This window comes from Lactuca serriola, chromosome 5 (assembly GCF_051521515.1).
Source record: "Lactuca serriola cultivar US96UC23 chromosome 5, Lser_US96UC23_V15, whole genome shotgun sequence".
NCBI classification, from domain to species: Eukaryota; Viridiplantae; Streptophyta; class Magnoliopsida; order Asterales; family Asteraceae; genus Lactuca; species Lactuca serriola.
The window spans coordinates 87,169,425-87,183,856 of record NC_136412.1 but is presented as its reverse complement, the minus strand read 5'-3'; the positions used below and the strand labels follow the sequence as shown (position 1 = coordinate 87,183,856).

Sequence of the window (14,432 nt, the reverse complement as noted above, 5' to 3'; positions counted from 1 at the left end):
TCTATCAAGATATATCTTATGCAAGTAAATTGTACTTCATTGGGGTCCCACACATATACTCTAAAGACTTGTTCATTGGTAGATGACAAAACAAGTTGTACTGCGTTTAATATGACAAAAATTATATTATTTTGTCCCACTCAAAAAGGCACATGAATTCGCTCTGGATTTTCTCTGTATGTGTAAAAGACTTAACTAACCTCTTCTCTAGAAATCTTGTAGGGGGTCTAAAGAATGGCCTTCCATGACAATGGCCCAAGCATAGGATTCCTTTTAAGTGATCCATGGAATCCAATTCCTTGAGGATTACACCACAACTTTTTGCCAAAGTGATTGTGACAAAAACCAATCTACCCCTCTACAAGAGGTTCTCCAACACTAATTTATCAATTTCAATTAGCGGTTTCAACATCAAAATGGGATCGGGATTATCACAAGAAGCAGATACTCAACAGATTCCAAGATCACCCACACCGGCACCACAGACTCATGAAAACCATCAAACCGCAAAAACCACAAGCACACGATTGAACCGTTTACCTCATGACTGTGAAGCCATTTTGAAGGATGCAGATATTGTTATCGATAAGTCTTCGATTGATCAGCTTTATGCTGGTGTGTTTTTGAACCAAAAGAGAATGGTATGTCATGTTTGTATCTCAATCTTTATAGTTTTCCTTTACTTAGAAGTTTTACCCATGTGATATGTTACTTTCTAGAGTACAATTGTGTTATATCACTTTTTCTGAATATAGTTTAGAAGTTTGTTATTGGTTTTATTCAGTCCCTAAGTCACTCACTGTTTGTTAAGCCTTTTCGCCCATGACTTCAAGACCAATGGTTTCATATTAGGGTTACCAAACAGTGATTTAGGGACGAAAAAAGTCAAAAGATAATACTTCTGTACTTATAGAAGAAAAGTGATAGAACACAGGGGCAAAAACTGTAATTTACTCAACTTTTAAGCATTTGGTACAATAATGCAGCAATGGAAATTTGTGTCCTATGTTTTGGTAAATGACGAGAATGCCCTCGTCTTATGCAATTTTTTTTTTGGTTGAAGCAGAAGTATTGGGTTGATAAGGCATCAAATGGCAACTGCTTCTTGGTGTTTGCAAGGGACCTCTCCATCGATTGGCAAGACGACAATCGTTATTGGCATTGGTCCTCCATTAAAGAAACAAGGTGATTACTCATTACAATCGAAAGCAAAAAATTATTATTGTTGCTTTTATATTTATAGATTATAATATTGAAAGTAAAAGAAAAAACACAGGCGATTAAAAATTCCAGCTTTTCCTTTGTTTATGCAGTGATCAAGAGTGTATAGATGTTGCAGAATTGCTAAACGTTTGTTGGTTAGATGTCGCCGGAAAATTTGAGACGGCGAAATTAACACCGGGAATGAAATACGAGGTCGTATTCATGTTGATGCTGAAAGATCCTGCTTACGGGTGGGAAGTTCCGATCAACGTCAGACTCGTCCTGCCGGACGGAAGCAAACAAGAACACAAGGAAAACATGGTGGAAAAGCCGAGATCGCGGTGGTTTGAGATTCCGGTAGGCGAGTTTACGGCGGAAGCAAAGAACGGAGGATTTATCGAGTTCTCGTTTTACGAACATGAAGCTGGGCCTTGGAAGAGGGGTTTACTAGTCAAAGGTGCGGCCATTAGACCCAAAAAATGAGATCGGATCGGACTATATTTGTTACCATTTATTGAGTTGGGCTTTATTGGTGATCGATCGGACTATATCTGTTATCTAATAATGGTCTCTTTTAGGACTATGGGTGTTATACTTATAATTATAATTTCCACTTCTATATAAAATTATAGGATTCCCAATATTTCAATACGCCAATGTGGGTTCACATAGGTTCACAAATAAGATGTTTAGTAGGATTCCTAATTCTCAATTCAATCTAAACTGCTCAAGTCCTCGATAAGGGCAAACTTCCAAGTGTCCAACAAAAGTAGTGTGTTTTGAAAGGTGTAAATTACATTAAAATTATAAAAAGATAAAAACTTTCAAAAGTTACTTCTAATACCTTTTGGATTAAGTGTTTTTCATGTTAGAAATTCAACAAAACAAGTTAAGCACTTCAGACAAACAATAAACGAAGTTTAGTGAAATTTGCGGAATAAAACTTCAAAAAACTGAAATAAAAAACTAAACATAGTATTTAACATGGTTCGGTCAAACATTCGTCTACGGGCAAACGGGAAAGAATGTTTTATTAAACTATCGAGAACAGTTACAATCACTAAATGTTGCATCTCACTGAACTCTCAAACAAAAGAATCCCTTGCTTACAAACTGCTCCAAAAAATGTACTATCAACCTCACAATGATTGTTCTCTTGAATTTTATGTGCAAAGAATAATGAAGGGAGATATATGTCTATTTATAGGCAAGCATAAAAAACCTTAATTTGAATGGTCAGTTTATCCATAATAAGCCCAAAATTATTGTCAACCAATCACAAGATGTCATGCAGATGATTCTAGAATCTTTAGTCTTGTGGGATATACATGACCACATGTCATGTACTTAGAAGCGCACCTAGCAATACCTGACACATCCATAAGGGTGCACTTGGCTTCTTAGGCTGGAAGGAGTGGTTCTCGCCAAAAGCTCGCTTGCAGCTTGCCACTCTTGTTATGACCACTCCCTTCATATGCGCTGCATCGCCAAATGTTACTCGCCAGACTCCTAGCGACAAGAAAGAGAAAGAGAAATGGAAGAGAAAGGTTGTGATTGGCTTATTTCTCATTTCTTTTTTTTTTAACTAAAATAAAACAACCTTTTAAATGTTATCACTCCTTATCTCTTACAACTTGGATACAAAATTTTAAATGCTATCACTCTCTATCTCTTACAACTTAGATGCTATACCACTCCCTTTAGCCTTAGGAGTGCATCAAGTACCAAGGTGGCACATATTGCTTCCAGATGGCGCACCAAACTTCCAAGTTCCAAGTGGCACACTTGAATACCAATGGCACATTTGAACAAGACTTCACACCCTAACACTTTGTTTAAAATAAAAGCCAAAAGCTCATAATATTGAATGAACCTTTTTCTTTAATTCGGTTTTTCACTTAGAAACTTAAAGCTCATAAAAATTTGTTTCCGAACACGGAACACCCTTAATGTTGATGGATTAAATTTAGTAATTAATTATATATTTTAGGCTTGTGGGCTTTATGATTAACAAGTTACTATTATCCATATACCCAAACTCCTATTTGTCTTATAATGATTCGATCATATTTGCTATTTAATGATCTATATTATCCATTTGGACTTTATAGCTCATAAGTATATTAACGGCAATATATTTAAACTTCTGTTTGAGTTTTGAGATTATATTGATTGGCAACAAGGCACGAAAATTTATGATATATCATGATAATCAACTCCTTGTAAGATGATAAGATGCATTCATCATTCATGCCAATTTTCATGGAGAAACTTATAGTGATGTATGCTTATTGATAGATATAAAGTAGTATACATAGGAGGACAAGAAAAAGTACAAAATATATTTTGCTTATAACTCTACAATGCAGTCAAAAGTAAATAAATAAAAAAGAAAATTAAAACAAACAAATAACAATAAGCCGTATTAGTCTTATGTTAATCATAATTCTGTGTTATAATCATCTGGCTTATACCATAAAGAGAAATCAATCCCCTTGCCTTTAAGTTCCTCTGTAGCAGCACCAATTTTCTCTAAAAGCTACAATTCAAACGCAACAAAGTTAGCACTTCGATTACAACATAAGTTTAAAAAAATAAATAAATAAATAAATAAAAGTACGTTTTTATTTTTTGCATTTAACTAATTCATACATGTAAATTGAAAAACATACCTTAGCATGCAATACACCATTTGAAACCAAAAGCGATCTGTCAAACACAGTAAATTTTCCACCATCCATACAAGAAACTGTCCCACCAGCTTCTTCAACTATCTGCTCGATTTAAAAAAAAAAAAAACATTTAAAAAAAAATAAAATAGAGTTTTTAAGCTAATTTTGAGGATAAATAATTAAATACTAGCATTTACCAAAACACCAGCAGCCATATCCCATGGCTTGAGACGAAACTCCCAATATGCTTCTACAATGCCCAAAGCCACGTGGCACATATCCACAGCAGCTGCACCTAATCTTCTCACACCCTAAAAAAAACTCAATCCTTATCATAAAAATCACAAAATGAAAAATAATAATAATAATAATAATAATAAAATTAAATATTTTACCCGACTGATGTCAGTAAATTCTTTGAATAAGTTCATATTAGCAGCCCATGGATCATCATGTTCGTATCCAAACCCGGTCACCAGTAGAGATCGTTCGACCTTATCAGTCTGACTAACATGAATTTTTTGCCCATTACAAAATGCACCTCCACCTAAAATTACATAAAAATTTAAAATACTCACTTTTTAATTTATGCTTAATTAATTATTATTATAAATACATTCACCGAAATAATTTAATTACTTCATACCAGAAACCGCAGAAAATGTGCGTGTGTTCCAACACATGGCACCTCCAACAAACTCTACCTACCAACAAAAATGTAAAGAAGCTCAATAACAATTATAAAAAATATTTTGTAAATTTAAGCCATTAAATTAAAAAAGTTAAATAGGTTTAATAGTTAATGATATATATACCACAGCAGCTGCTGCAGGCTTTCCTTTGAAAAGCACTCCTACAGAGACTGCAAAGCTTGGATACCCATGAGCAAAATTTGTTGTCCCATCTATATATTTGAAAGAAATGAGTATATATATTTCAAGTCAATGTAAAAAAAAAAAAAAAAAAAAAAAAAAAAAAAAAAGTTGAATTACATACCCAAAGGGTCTATGCACCAAAGATAATCAGAAGATGAATCTCCAATGACACCTCCTTCTTCCCCTAGAATAAGATGATCTGGGAAATTCTTCCTTACGACATTAAGAATGGCTGCCTCGCTCATTTTATCTGTGCTGTATGTAAGCAATAACTAAATCTCCATTATACACCATGGAAGAATTCAAAGAAGTTAATGTGTGTGTAGAAGAAGGAAGTTTGTAGACATACTCGGTAACTAAATCAGTGAGTCCTTTATAGCTGATGTTTCTAGGCTTATTTACAGCTTCCATCACAACCTGGGAATACAAACAAATATATAAGCAAGAATTCATGAGAAAGGGGATCTAATTTATTGTAGAGCAATAGAAGGTACTCAATTTCAAGTGCCCTAGTATCGTGAGAGAGATTCAGAGATAGGATTGTTTAAACCTCGGCACCGGTTTTGGCAGCGATTTCGACGCTTTCGAGGAGCTGGGAAGATGGAATAGGACCGGTTGATGATGCACCGATCTTGGAGTATGTCAGATTCTGATAAGAGATTTCTGATAGCGCTGCTTTTGTGGTAGTACTGCGGCATGATAATCTCGACTTCAAACATAAACACACAGGATTGCTAGTAGTAAGGCTAAATTGACCAGGACGATGATGTTGAGAATTTGAAGTGAAATTATAGGGTTTAACAGGATCGATAAACGAGTGAACTGAATTGGGGATTTGATTGAATCTCGAAGAGAAGATTCTTGATGATGAAACCGGAAAAGTTCCCATTCTTCGATAGTTTTTTCGCGCAGAGAATTCTGGGTCTGTGCTTTTGATTCCACCAGTTCAATCTCTTTCGATCCTCACTTAGTTGAGGGTTTACATCATGTTCTTAGCAGCACTCATTTGATGAATCCGATAATGGTCTCACTTCCCGACAAATCGTTTGTTCACAGCATCTCCATCGCAAAATTCGTAGCAAGAATATCAAACTGGAATTTTGCGGTTGTGCACAAAATTGTAAACTTAAAATGCACATTTTGTTTGTTTTTTTTCTATTAAATTAAAATAAAATTAGATGTGGAAATAGATGAGGAAAGGAACCCACCTCGGAACCGAATTTGGTGGAAAGTAGGAACCGAACCGGACCGCCGGTTATACCGGTTCCGGTTCCTACCGGTTCTTGCCGAGCCTTCGATGTTGGAACCGGTCCTTGAGAAATAGCAACGTACAGTTTCAGTTTTTGCCGATTCTACCGGTTTCGGTTCAAAAAATCAACATTAATATCATCCCGATCCCGGCCTGACCGGTTCCATCGGGTTCCAGTTCCGACCGATTCCCCAGTCCATATGTTCATCCCTATGTGGAAATATAGAGCAAATCACATATTAGTCAAACAATATGTTTCAAATTTGTTCATCCGGTCCTTTAACCTACTTCCATGCTTTATGAATAAATAAAGGTTGTCAAGTTTAATTGGTCACTTTGGATAAAATAAAAGGATAATCTGGTTACCTCTTTGTCATATGGACACTTGTTGACTTTGAAAAGTGTAAAAGGACTGTTAGAAGGGAATCAGCCACAGTGAGGGAGAAAGACCATGTTTCGCCTCTGCTTCAGGTTTTTGGCATAATACTTCAGCTTTAAACCATCCTTCATGTTGGAGTTAGAAGCTTCATGTTTTCTTTCTGTGTAAGGACTTTTTTTTTCAGATTTAATAGCATCCCCAGTGTTCCCATTATGCCCTTTTCCGACTTCTTTTCTTACCTCTCTTCTTCTTCGTACGAACACTATGTTTCGCCTCTGCTTTAGGTTCAGAAACGCTATTTTGTTCTTCACATCCTTCATCATCCATCAAATTAGCTCGTTCTTTTTTCCTGATTCCCTTTCTTTTCAACTAATAATCCCGGTGTGTTCCCATTGTGCCTTTTCTAACCTCTTTTCCTACTTCTCTTCTTCTTCTCCTTCTTATTCTTCTTCTTCTTCTTCATTTGAACACCATCCTTCACCTCTGCTTCAAGTTCAAGAACCTTATTTTGTTCTTCACCCCCTTCATCAGCCATCAAATCAATTCGTTCCTCTTTTATTTCCTGATTCCCTTTCTTTTTAGCCACCAATCTTGTTCTAACGACCCAGATTTCTATATATATAATCTAAGGGATATATCAAACTTTTATCTATACAATGTGGAATTCTACTCTAATTAAAACCTTTACATCCCAGGACAAATCATGGGTTTACAATAAAATTATACATACAAAGTCGAACAACAAAGGAATACAATAAACAACGACCTATTATTTATTTCTTCCTTGTGCTACTGTCTTCTATTCTAGTACCAAAGATGCTAGAAGTTGAACCTGCAAAAAAAAAAAAAAAATCTATGCAATATCAGACAAAACATGTTTGGTGAATTATTCTTATATCTTTTCTTATCTTTCATATATCTCTTTTATCTTTCTTCTCTAATCTTTCTTTTTTACTTTGGTTCTCATACTCTTCTCTTAGCCTCTTCTCAGGATCTTCTCATACTCTACTCATACTTAATCTTTGTCTTTAACTCTATCTCTTCTCTACCCTAACTTGTAGCACCCGTTTCAGGTATGAGCCAATACGTTATATTTTAAGTCTTCATTTTGGGTGGCCACGACGTGGCGATATTTTTAGGATCGTATGATTTAATTATTGGATTAGGTGTCTAAACCCATAACTATAATTGGTATAAACTTGAATTAATGGTAGCATAATCATTTTTGGTTGCTCTCAAACCTAGCAATTGGACATAATAATTTTTGGAGATAGAGGTTGATTTATTATTTGATTAATAAATTGAAATAAATAATTTCATAATATATTAATTAGAAATAGTAATATATGATTAATAATTAATCATAAATTAATTGGAATTAATTTTGGGATCAAATGAATTAATTAAAAGTGAAGGGTCTAAAGTGCAATTGTTTAATAGTTGAACAAAAGGCTCCAGAACCTTCCACACATGGGGTGGACATTTTTTGGAGGGATATTCTAGGGTTTCTAAAATATCTCATGTGGATAATAGAGAAAAAGATAATTACCAAATTTGAATTAATATTATTTAATTCAAATTAGGGCTATCTAGGGTTTCCTTGTACCACTATATAAGGACCCTTAGAGCCTCTACATTTCATTCACCAGATCATTCAAGAGATAACCAAAATTTTCAAGCTACCCCTCTCCTCTCTCCATAATCTTCATCTTGCTATATTGGGTGTGATTCCACTAGAGACACGACATTTATGAAAATTAAAGCCTAAAAGGCTTAAAATTTTGAAATTAGGGTTATGGTTTTGAAGCCCTAACCTTCCTCCCCAAGTTTTGAAATTAGGGTTAGGGTTTCCTTCCTTAAAATTTTGAAAATTAGGTAAGTTGTTATGGTTTTTCAAATTTTGGTAATTATCATTTTACTTGCCTAAAAAGAGATAATTAAAATTGGATAAATCCTATACCTATTTTACGAAAATTTAAAAGGTAAGGATTAGGATTAAATTATTTGATTAATTTAATTAGTCAATCCTTTTTTGATTTAATATATTTAATTAATTGTTAATTAATAGATAAATATGTAACACCCGGATCAGGTGCATATTATCTTTAATATTGTAAAATTAAAAGTTTCCATATTTGCCCTTCTGACTACGTGAGGAATGCATTCTCATGTCACGAAGAGTGATTTAGACCCACACATCATTTTAGGGCTTACGACATGAGCAGTCTAATGCTCACGACGTGATGGCGGCTGGTGACCAAAAAGCCTAAGTTTTCGGTATTTAAAGGAATGAGAGGGCTAAGGTTTCTCACCCTCAACATCCTACACTCTCTAGACCTCCATAAACCATAGTCTCACTCCTCCCTAAGAGACTTTTGTCATTGGGTGCATTTCTAGCTTAAAGAAGAAGAAAAGAAGAAGAAGGAAGTGCTCTAGTGGTGGTGTGTGGGCAAAGTTTCATCTTCATCACTATCTTTTTCCTGCTTTTGGACCCTTGTAGGTATCAAAGGCTCCAACTTTATTATTTATCATGGGTAGATTTTGAGTGTTGTCCATCTTATTGATGTTATTGCATTCTTGAGTGGAGTAAATACATAAAGTTGGCGACTTTATGAATTCTAAGAGTCCTTATCGCATAATATGGTTCAGATCTGAAAGATGGAATAGGTTTGACGCATGCATGCAAGATTAAAGCTCATTTTTTTCCCTTTTTAACCTATAAAATGGATGATCATGTTTGGTGCATTCATGACCATAAAGGAAACATTTTTATGGACCTTAGGGGTCCCCTTTGACTTCTGGATGAAGTGGATTCGAAGACTTAATGGAATAATGACTTAAGATGGTGACCCTTAGCCTCAGAAAACGCTCACAACATGAGATGTAAGATCCCACTTCGTTAGAATCAGAGCATTCTCGTTTTTCTGTTAGAACCCTTGGAGCTCATGACGTGAGAATGGGTGTTCACGTAGTGATGCCAATTCAGGTGGTTTCTTTGACTGAGTCGAGTGGGAATTGGACCAGGTGCACTACCACAACGTGACCAATTCCTCGCCATGATGTGAGGATAATTGACTTTGACTTTGAACAAGTTTAACCTTAAGGGGTATTTTGGGATTTTTATTGAAATTGGTCATTTGGTTGGAATAGGTGTCGATTAAAGCTGAGATTCGGAGTCGAGACCTCATCATCTTTTGTCCATCTTGTGAGGTGAGTTTTCCTCACTGTACTTGCAGGTCGAATGCACTAAGGCCAACTCAGTGAGCTTTTGGATAAATGATTCATCCGACCCAGTTTCTCACCTTGGGGAGCTCCAGTTCTCTTTGTCAAGAAGAAAGACGGTACCTTCCGGATGTGTATCGACTACAAAGAACTTAACAAGCTCACTGTCAAAAACCGATATCCACTTCCACGAATCGACGACCTATTTGACCAGCTCCAAGGAGCTAGTCACTTCTCAAAGATAGATCTGCGATCTGGATACCACCAACTCAAGGTCCGGGAGGAGGATATTCCAAAAACCGCCTTCCGAACTCGTTACAGACATTACGAAATTGTTGTAATGCCTTTGGTCTAACGAATGCTCCTGCCGCATTCATGGACCTAATGAATCGAATTTGCCGACCTTTTCTTGATAACTTCGTAATCGTTTTCATCGATGATATCCTCGTATATTCCCGAAACGAAGAAGAACACGGCCAACATCTTTGACAAATCCTAGAAACCCTATGAACCGAAAAGTTATACGCAAAACTCTCCAAGTGCGAGTTTTGGATCCGAAGTGTGAACTTTTTGGGCCATGTTGTTAGTCAGGAAGGAATTCATGTGGATCCTTCTAAAATCCAAGCCATCGAAGGATGGGCAATTCCAACAACACCCACAGAAATTCGCCAATTTCTGGGTCTCGCAGGCTATTACAGGAGATTCATCCAGAACTTCTCTAAGACGTCCAAACCGCTTACCATGCTTACACAAAAGGGCGTACCCTTTCGTATGGACGGACAAGCAGGAAGCCGCGTTTCGATCTCTGAAGCAAGCACTCTGCAGTGCGCCGGTGCTAGCGCTACCCGAAGGAACGGAAGACTTTATAGTCTACTGCGATGCGTCAAATCAGGGTTTAGGTTGTGTACGCATGCAACGTGGAAAGGTGATAGCTTACGCGTCTCGGCAACTAAAGACTCACGAAGTGAATTACACGACCCACGATCTGGAGCTGGGAGCAGTGGTCTTCGCCCTGAAGATTTGGAGACACTACCTGTACGATACCATGTGCACTATCTTCACCGACCACAAGAGTCTCCAGCACATCTTGAATCAAAAGGGGCTAAACATGAGGCAACGAAGATGGGTCGAACTGCTAAACGACTACGAGTGCGAAATCAAGTACCACCCAGGCAAGGATAACGTGGTAGCCGATGCCTTGAGTCGAAAAGAATACACAAATCGTCGTGTGAAAACTCTCTCAATAACCATCCAATCCCACCTGACCTCACAAATCAGGACAACCCAGTCAGAGGCCATGAAGGCGGAAAACAAAACAAGTGAAGTGTTGCGTGGAATGGAGAAGAACTTGGAGGTGAAGGAAGACGGAACATATTACTTCATGAACCGCATATGGGTCCCTAAACTTGGGGGATTCATAGAGGTAGTCATGAACAAAGCCCACAAGACGCGATACTCCATCCATCCGGGTTCAGACAAAATGTACTTGGATGTTAAGCAACATTATTGGTGGCCTAATATGAAGGCAGAGATTGCCACTTACGTGAGCAAGTGCCTCACTTGTGCTAAAGTAAAGGTGGAATATCATAAGCCCTCTGGATTACTACAACAGCCAGTAATTCCCAAGTGGAAATGGGAAAGGATTACCGTGGATTTTGTGACCAAACTACCCAAGTCGACGGACGGTTTGGACACGATCTGGGTAATAGTTGATAGACTAACGAAATCCGCCCATTTCCTACCAATAAAAGAATCATACAAGATGGAGCGCCTGACAAGAATCTACATCAAAGAAATTGTGAGACTCTACGGTGTACCGATACCTATCATCTCAAATAGAGATAGTAGATTTACTTCACGCTTTTGGCAATCGCTTCAGAAAGTTATGGGAACACAACTTGACATGAGCACTGCCTACCACCCACAAACGGATGGTCAAAGTGAGCGAACCATTCAAACACTAGAAGATATGCTCCGAGTGTGTGTGATAGACTTTGGAAAATCACGGGATACGCACTTGACTTTGATCAAGTTCTCATACAACAACATTTATCACTCGAGTATCAAAGTTGCTCCTTTCGAAGCACTATACGGGCGTAAATGTAGATCACCGTTGTGCTGGGCTGAGGTAAGAGACACCCAACTAGCGGGAGGGCAGACTCTAAACAACGCCTTAATGGGACCGAAAATCATACGCGAGACGACTGAGAAGATAATTCAAATCAGAGCACGACTGTAATCATCCCGAGACAGATAAAAGAGTTACGCCGATAAACGAAGAAAGCCCTTGGAATTTCAAGTCGGATATAGGGTGCTACTAAAAGTCTCTCTTTGTAAAGGGGTGATTCATTTTGGGAAGCGGGGCAAACTGAACCCTCGATACATTGGACCCTTCGAGATTCTTGCCCGAATCGGTCCAGTGGCTTATAGACTGCAGCTACCCGCCGAGCTCAGCAGTGTACACCCTGTGTTCCACGTCTCCAACTTGAAAAAGTGCTTATCTGACGAGACTCTCGTCATTCCTTTAGAGGAGATTGAAATCAATGAGAACCTTCTGTTCATCGAGGAGCCAGTTGAAATCATGGACCGAGAGGTGAAGCGTACCAAGTAGAGCCGCATTCCAATTGTGAAAGTTCGATGGAACGCGAGGTGCGGACCAGAATTCATGTGGGAACGCGAAGATCAAATGAAGCAGAAGTACCCTCATCTATTCTCGCATTCTCAAATCTAGCTTTCAAAAGAATTTCGGGACTAAATTCCCTTTAACGGGGGGATGATGTCACAACTAGGAATTTTGAGGCCTTGTAACTACAACACTTATAACAACTATGAATCAATAACATGAAAGCATGCATGATGCTTATTCTATATCAACAAAACTTCATCAAATACTTCATTCTAGCACTACAAATGGTCAACAAAGAATTGGAAATCTTTGAAATCCCGATTTAAGTCCATTTTGGACTAGGATATCCTTATTGGGCCTAATGGACTAATAAACTTCCAATTTATCCATCTTGAATCTAGAACTCTCTAATGGGCCCTAATTGGACCCATATACACAAAACATAATATTTTGGGCCTTAATGGGTCACAACCAAATTAATTTAGCCCTAATAGGTCATAATAATTATACTTTGATTTATTTAGGCCAAGCATCATCTAACTTAACCATAATATGGGCTTAAGGGCAAAAAGCCCAAATCTTTTCTCTTCCCCTCTCCATTCTCGGCCCAACCCACAAAAGAAAGGAAGAGTTGACTTTTCCTATGCCACCTCACACATATCCATAGGTTCTCCATGCATTCTTCAATATTTCCATGCAACTATCCCATCCAAGATCTCTCTCTTCCTCTCTCTTTCTTCTCTCGGCTGAACACACCACAAACACACACACACAAAGTCACTCAATCTGTAACAACGTAAATTTCAAAACAAAATTTTCATTTTTTATCAACCAAGTTCATATAAAAATATTCTCAAATATTTCCAACAGTAGTTTTTGAAACATAATATATCCCAAGATCATAAAAATCAAACTCTCTCTCTCTCTCTCTAGTGTGTACGAGTCACGCCGGCACCTTTCCACGGTCCTCGCTAGTACCTGAAACACATAACACAACAACTGTAAGCATAAATGCTTAGTGAGTTCTCCAAAATACCGCATACAACACATACGCCACTCGAGGCTATAATACGACCCTCCGGTCGATGTGTCTCAGCAGGACCCTCCAGTCCCGTAGCTCTTTGGACCCTCTGGTCCGGTCATAACTCGTTGGACCCTCCGGCCCGGTATGTATCGTTGGACCCTCCGGTCCGGTTTATAACATCATACAACATACATATAACATATAACACATAATCTCATATATAACACGTAGGACCCTCTGGTCAACATATAATACCACTCTAGGTACGTATAGTGAGAAGACTCACCTTAGGTGTCTCGGTAAGTCTCTAACTCGGTAGAAATATGATCTAGCCTCTGCCTAATCACATAAAGTAAATACTCTCATAAATATAACTATACTCAAACCTTTCTTAACACCCTCAGAAGGGTAAAAGACCATTTTACCCCTCTCTTGGCTTAAAGGCCTCACTGTTGACCAAACCCTAAAAGTCAACAAAAGTCAACGGTCAAACTTTGACCCGACTCGTCGAGTGCACTTGGGCGACTCGGCGAGTCTACACGTGTCCACTAACTCATTAGTCCCGCTTAGCACGTCGAGTTCCTCCCCTTGCTCGATGAGTCACACCTGGCATGAATCGTGGGGCCACCCCGACTCAACTCGTCGAGTCTCAAGAACAACTCGACGAGTTCCGCCTTGAACTCCAGTCCTTTAATCCCTCTCTGACTCACTGAGTTATTTCCCCAACTCGGCAAGTCTACACACTGAGCGATTTACGGGAAACTCTAACCCTACTCGCCGAGTCTGACCTTTGGACTCGGCGAGTTCATGCCATGCACAAACTCCATAGACCTCCTGAGGTCAGATCATTTCCTTTAATCCATAGATCTGACCTTCCCAAGCGTGATAATCACGTAAAGTTCAGACCTTGACACTTAAATAGCATCTAGATGGTCTTACTTAGTGATTTAGTCCCAAAATAACATCCTAAGTTCATGACTCCCAAAATAACTCCAAAAAGCCCCAAGGGAAGGTCTCTGGACCTCTTTGAGTCCAGATCCAAAGCATGAACTCGAGAAGGGACCAATTGCTCCACAAATCCATCCTCTAAAGGGGGTTAGAAAACCCTAACTCTAGGAATCAACACCACAACTGAAGAAGGTCCAAAAAATACCTCAAGATGAAGTCTATGAGCTCTAAAAT

At 38.2% G+C, this 14,432-nt stretch overlaps 2 protein-coding genes across 3 annotated transcripts; one reads left to right on the top strand and one right to left on the bottom strand.

The window, feature by feature from the left end:
- Positions 1-269: 269 nt before the first annotated feature.
- On the top strand, positions 270-1,852 carry LOC145052722 (protein PHLOEM PROTEIN 2-LIKE A1-like). 2 transcript variants are annotated; one of them, XM_079000587.1, is made up of 3 exons: positions 270-641; positions 1,067-1,185; positions 1,314-1,852. In XM_079000587.1, the coding sequence occupies exons 1-3, from the start codon at positions 285-287 to the stop codon at positions 1,684-1,686; spliced, it is 849 nt and encodes a 282-aa protein (XP_078856713.1). In that variant the 5' UTR covers positions 270-284; the 3' UTR covers positions 1,687-1,852. The 2 variants fall into 2 exon arrangements, with proteins under 2 accessions (XP_078856713.1, XP_078856712.1); XM_079000586.1 differs by having other exon boundaries at positions 1,064-1,185.
- A 1,672-nt stretch (positions 1,853-3,524) lies between these two features.
- IMPL1 (myo-inositol monophosphatase like 1) lies at positions 3,525-5,861 on the bottom strand. The gene is made up of 9 exons (XM_079000585.1): positions 5,301-5,861; positions 5,100-5,167; positions 4,872-5,005; positions 4,691-4,779; positions 4,522-4,579; positions 4,271-4,422; positions 4,073-4,186; positions 3,876-3,977; positions 3,525-3,742 (listed from the first exon to the last, which is right to left on the bottom strand). The coding sequence occupies exons 1-9, from the start codon at positions 5,637-5,639 to the stop codon at positions 3,644-3,646; spliced, it is 1,155 nt and encodes a 384-aa protein (XP_078856711.1). The 5' UTR covers positions 5,640-5,861; the 3' UTR covers positions 3,525-3,643.
- Positions 5,862-14,432: the final 8,571 nt, after the last annotated feature.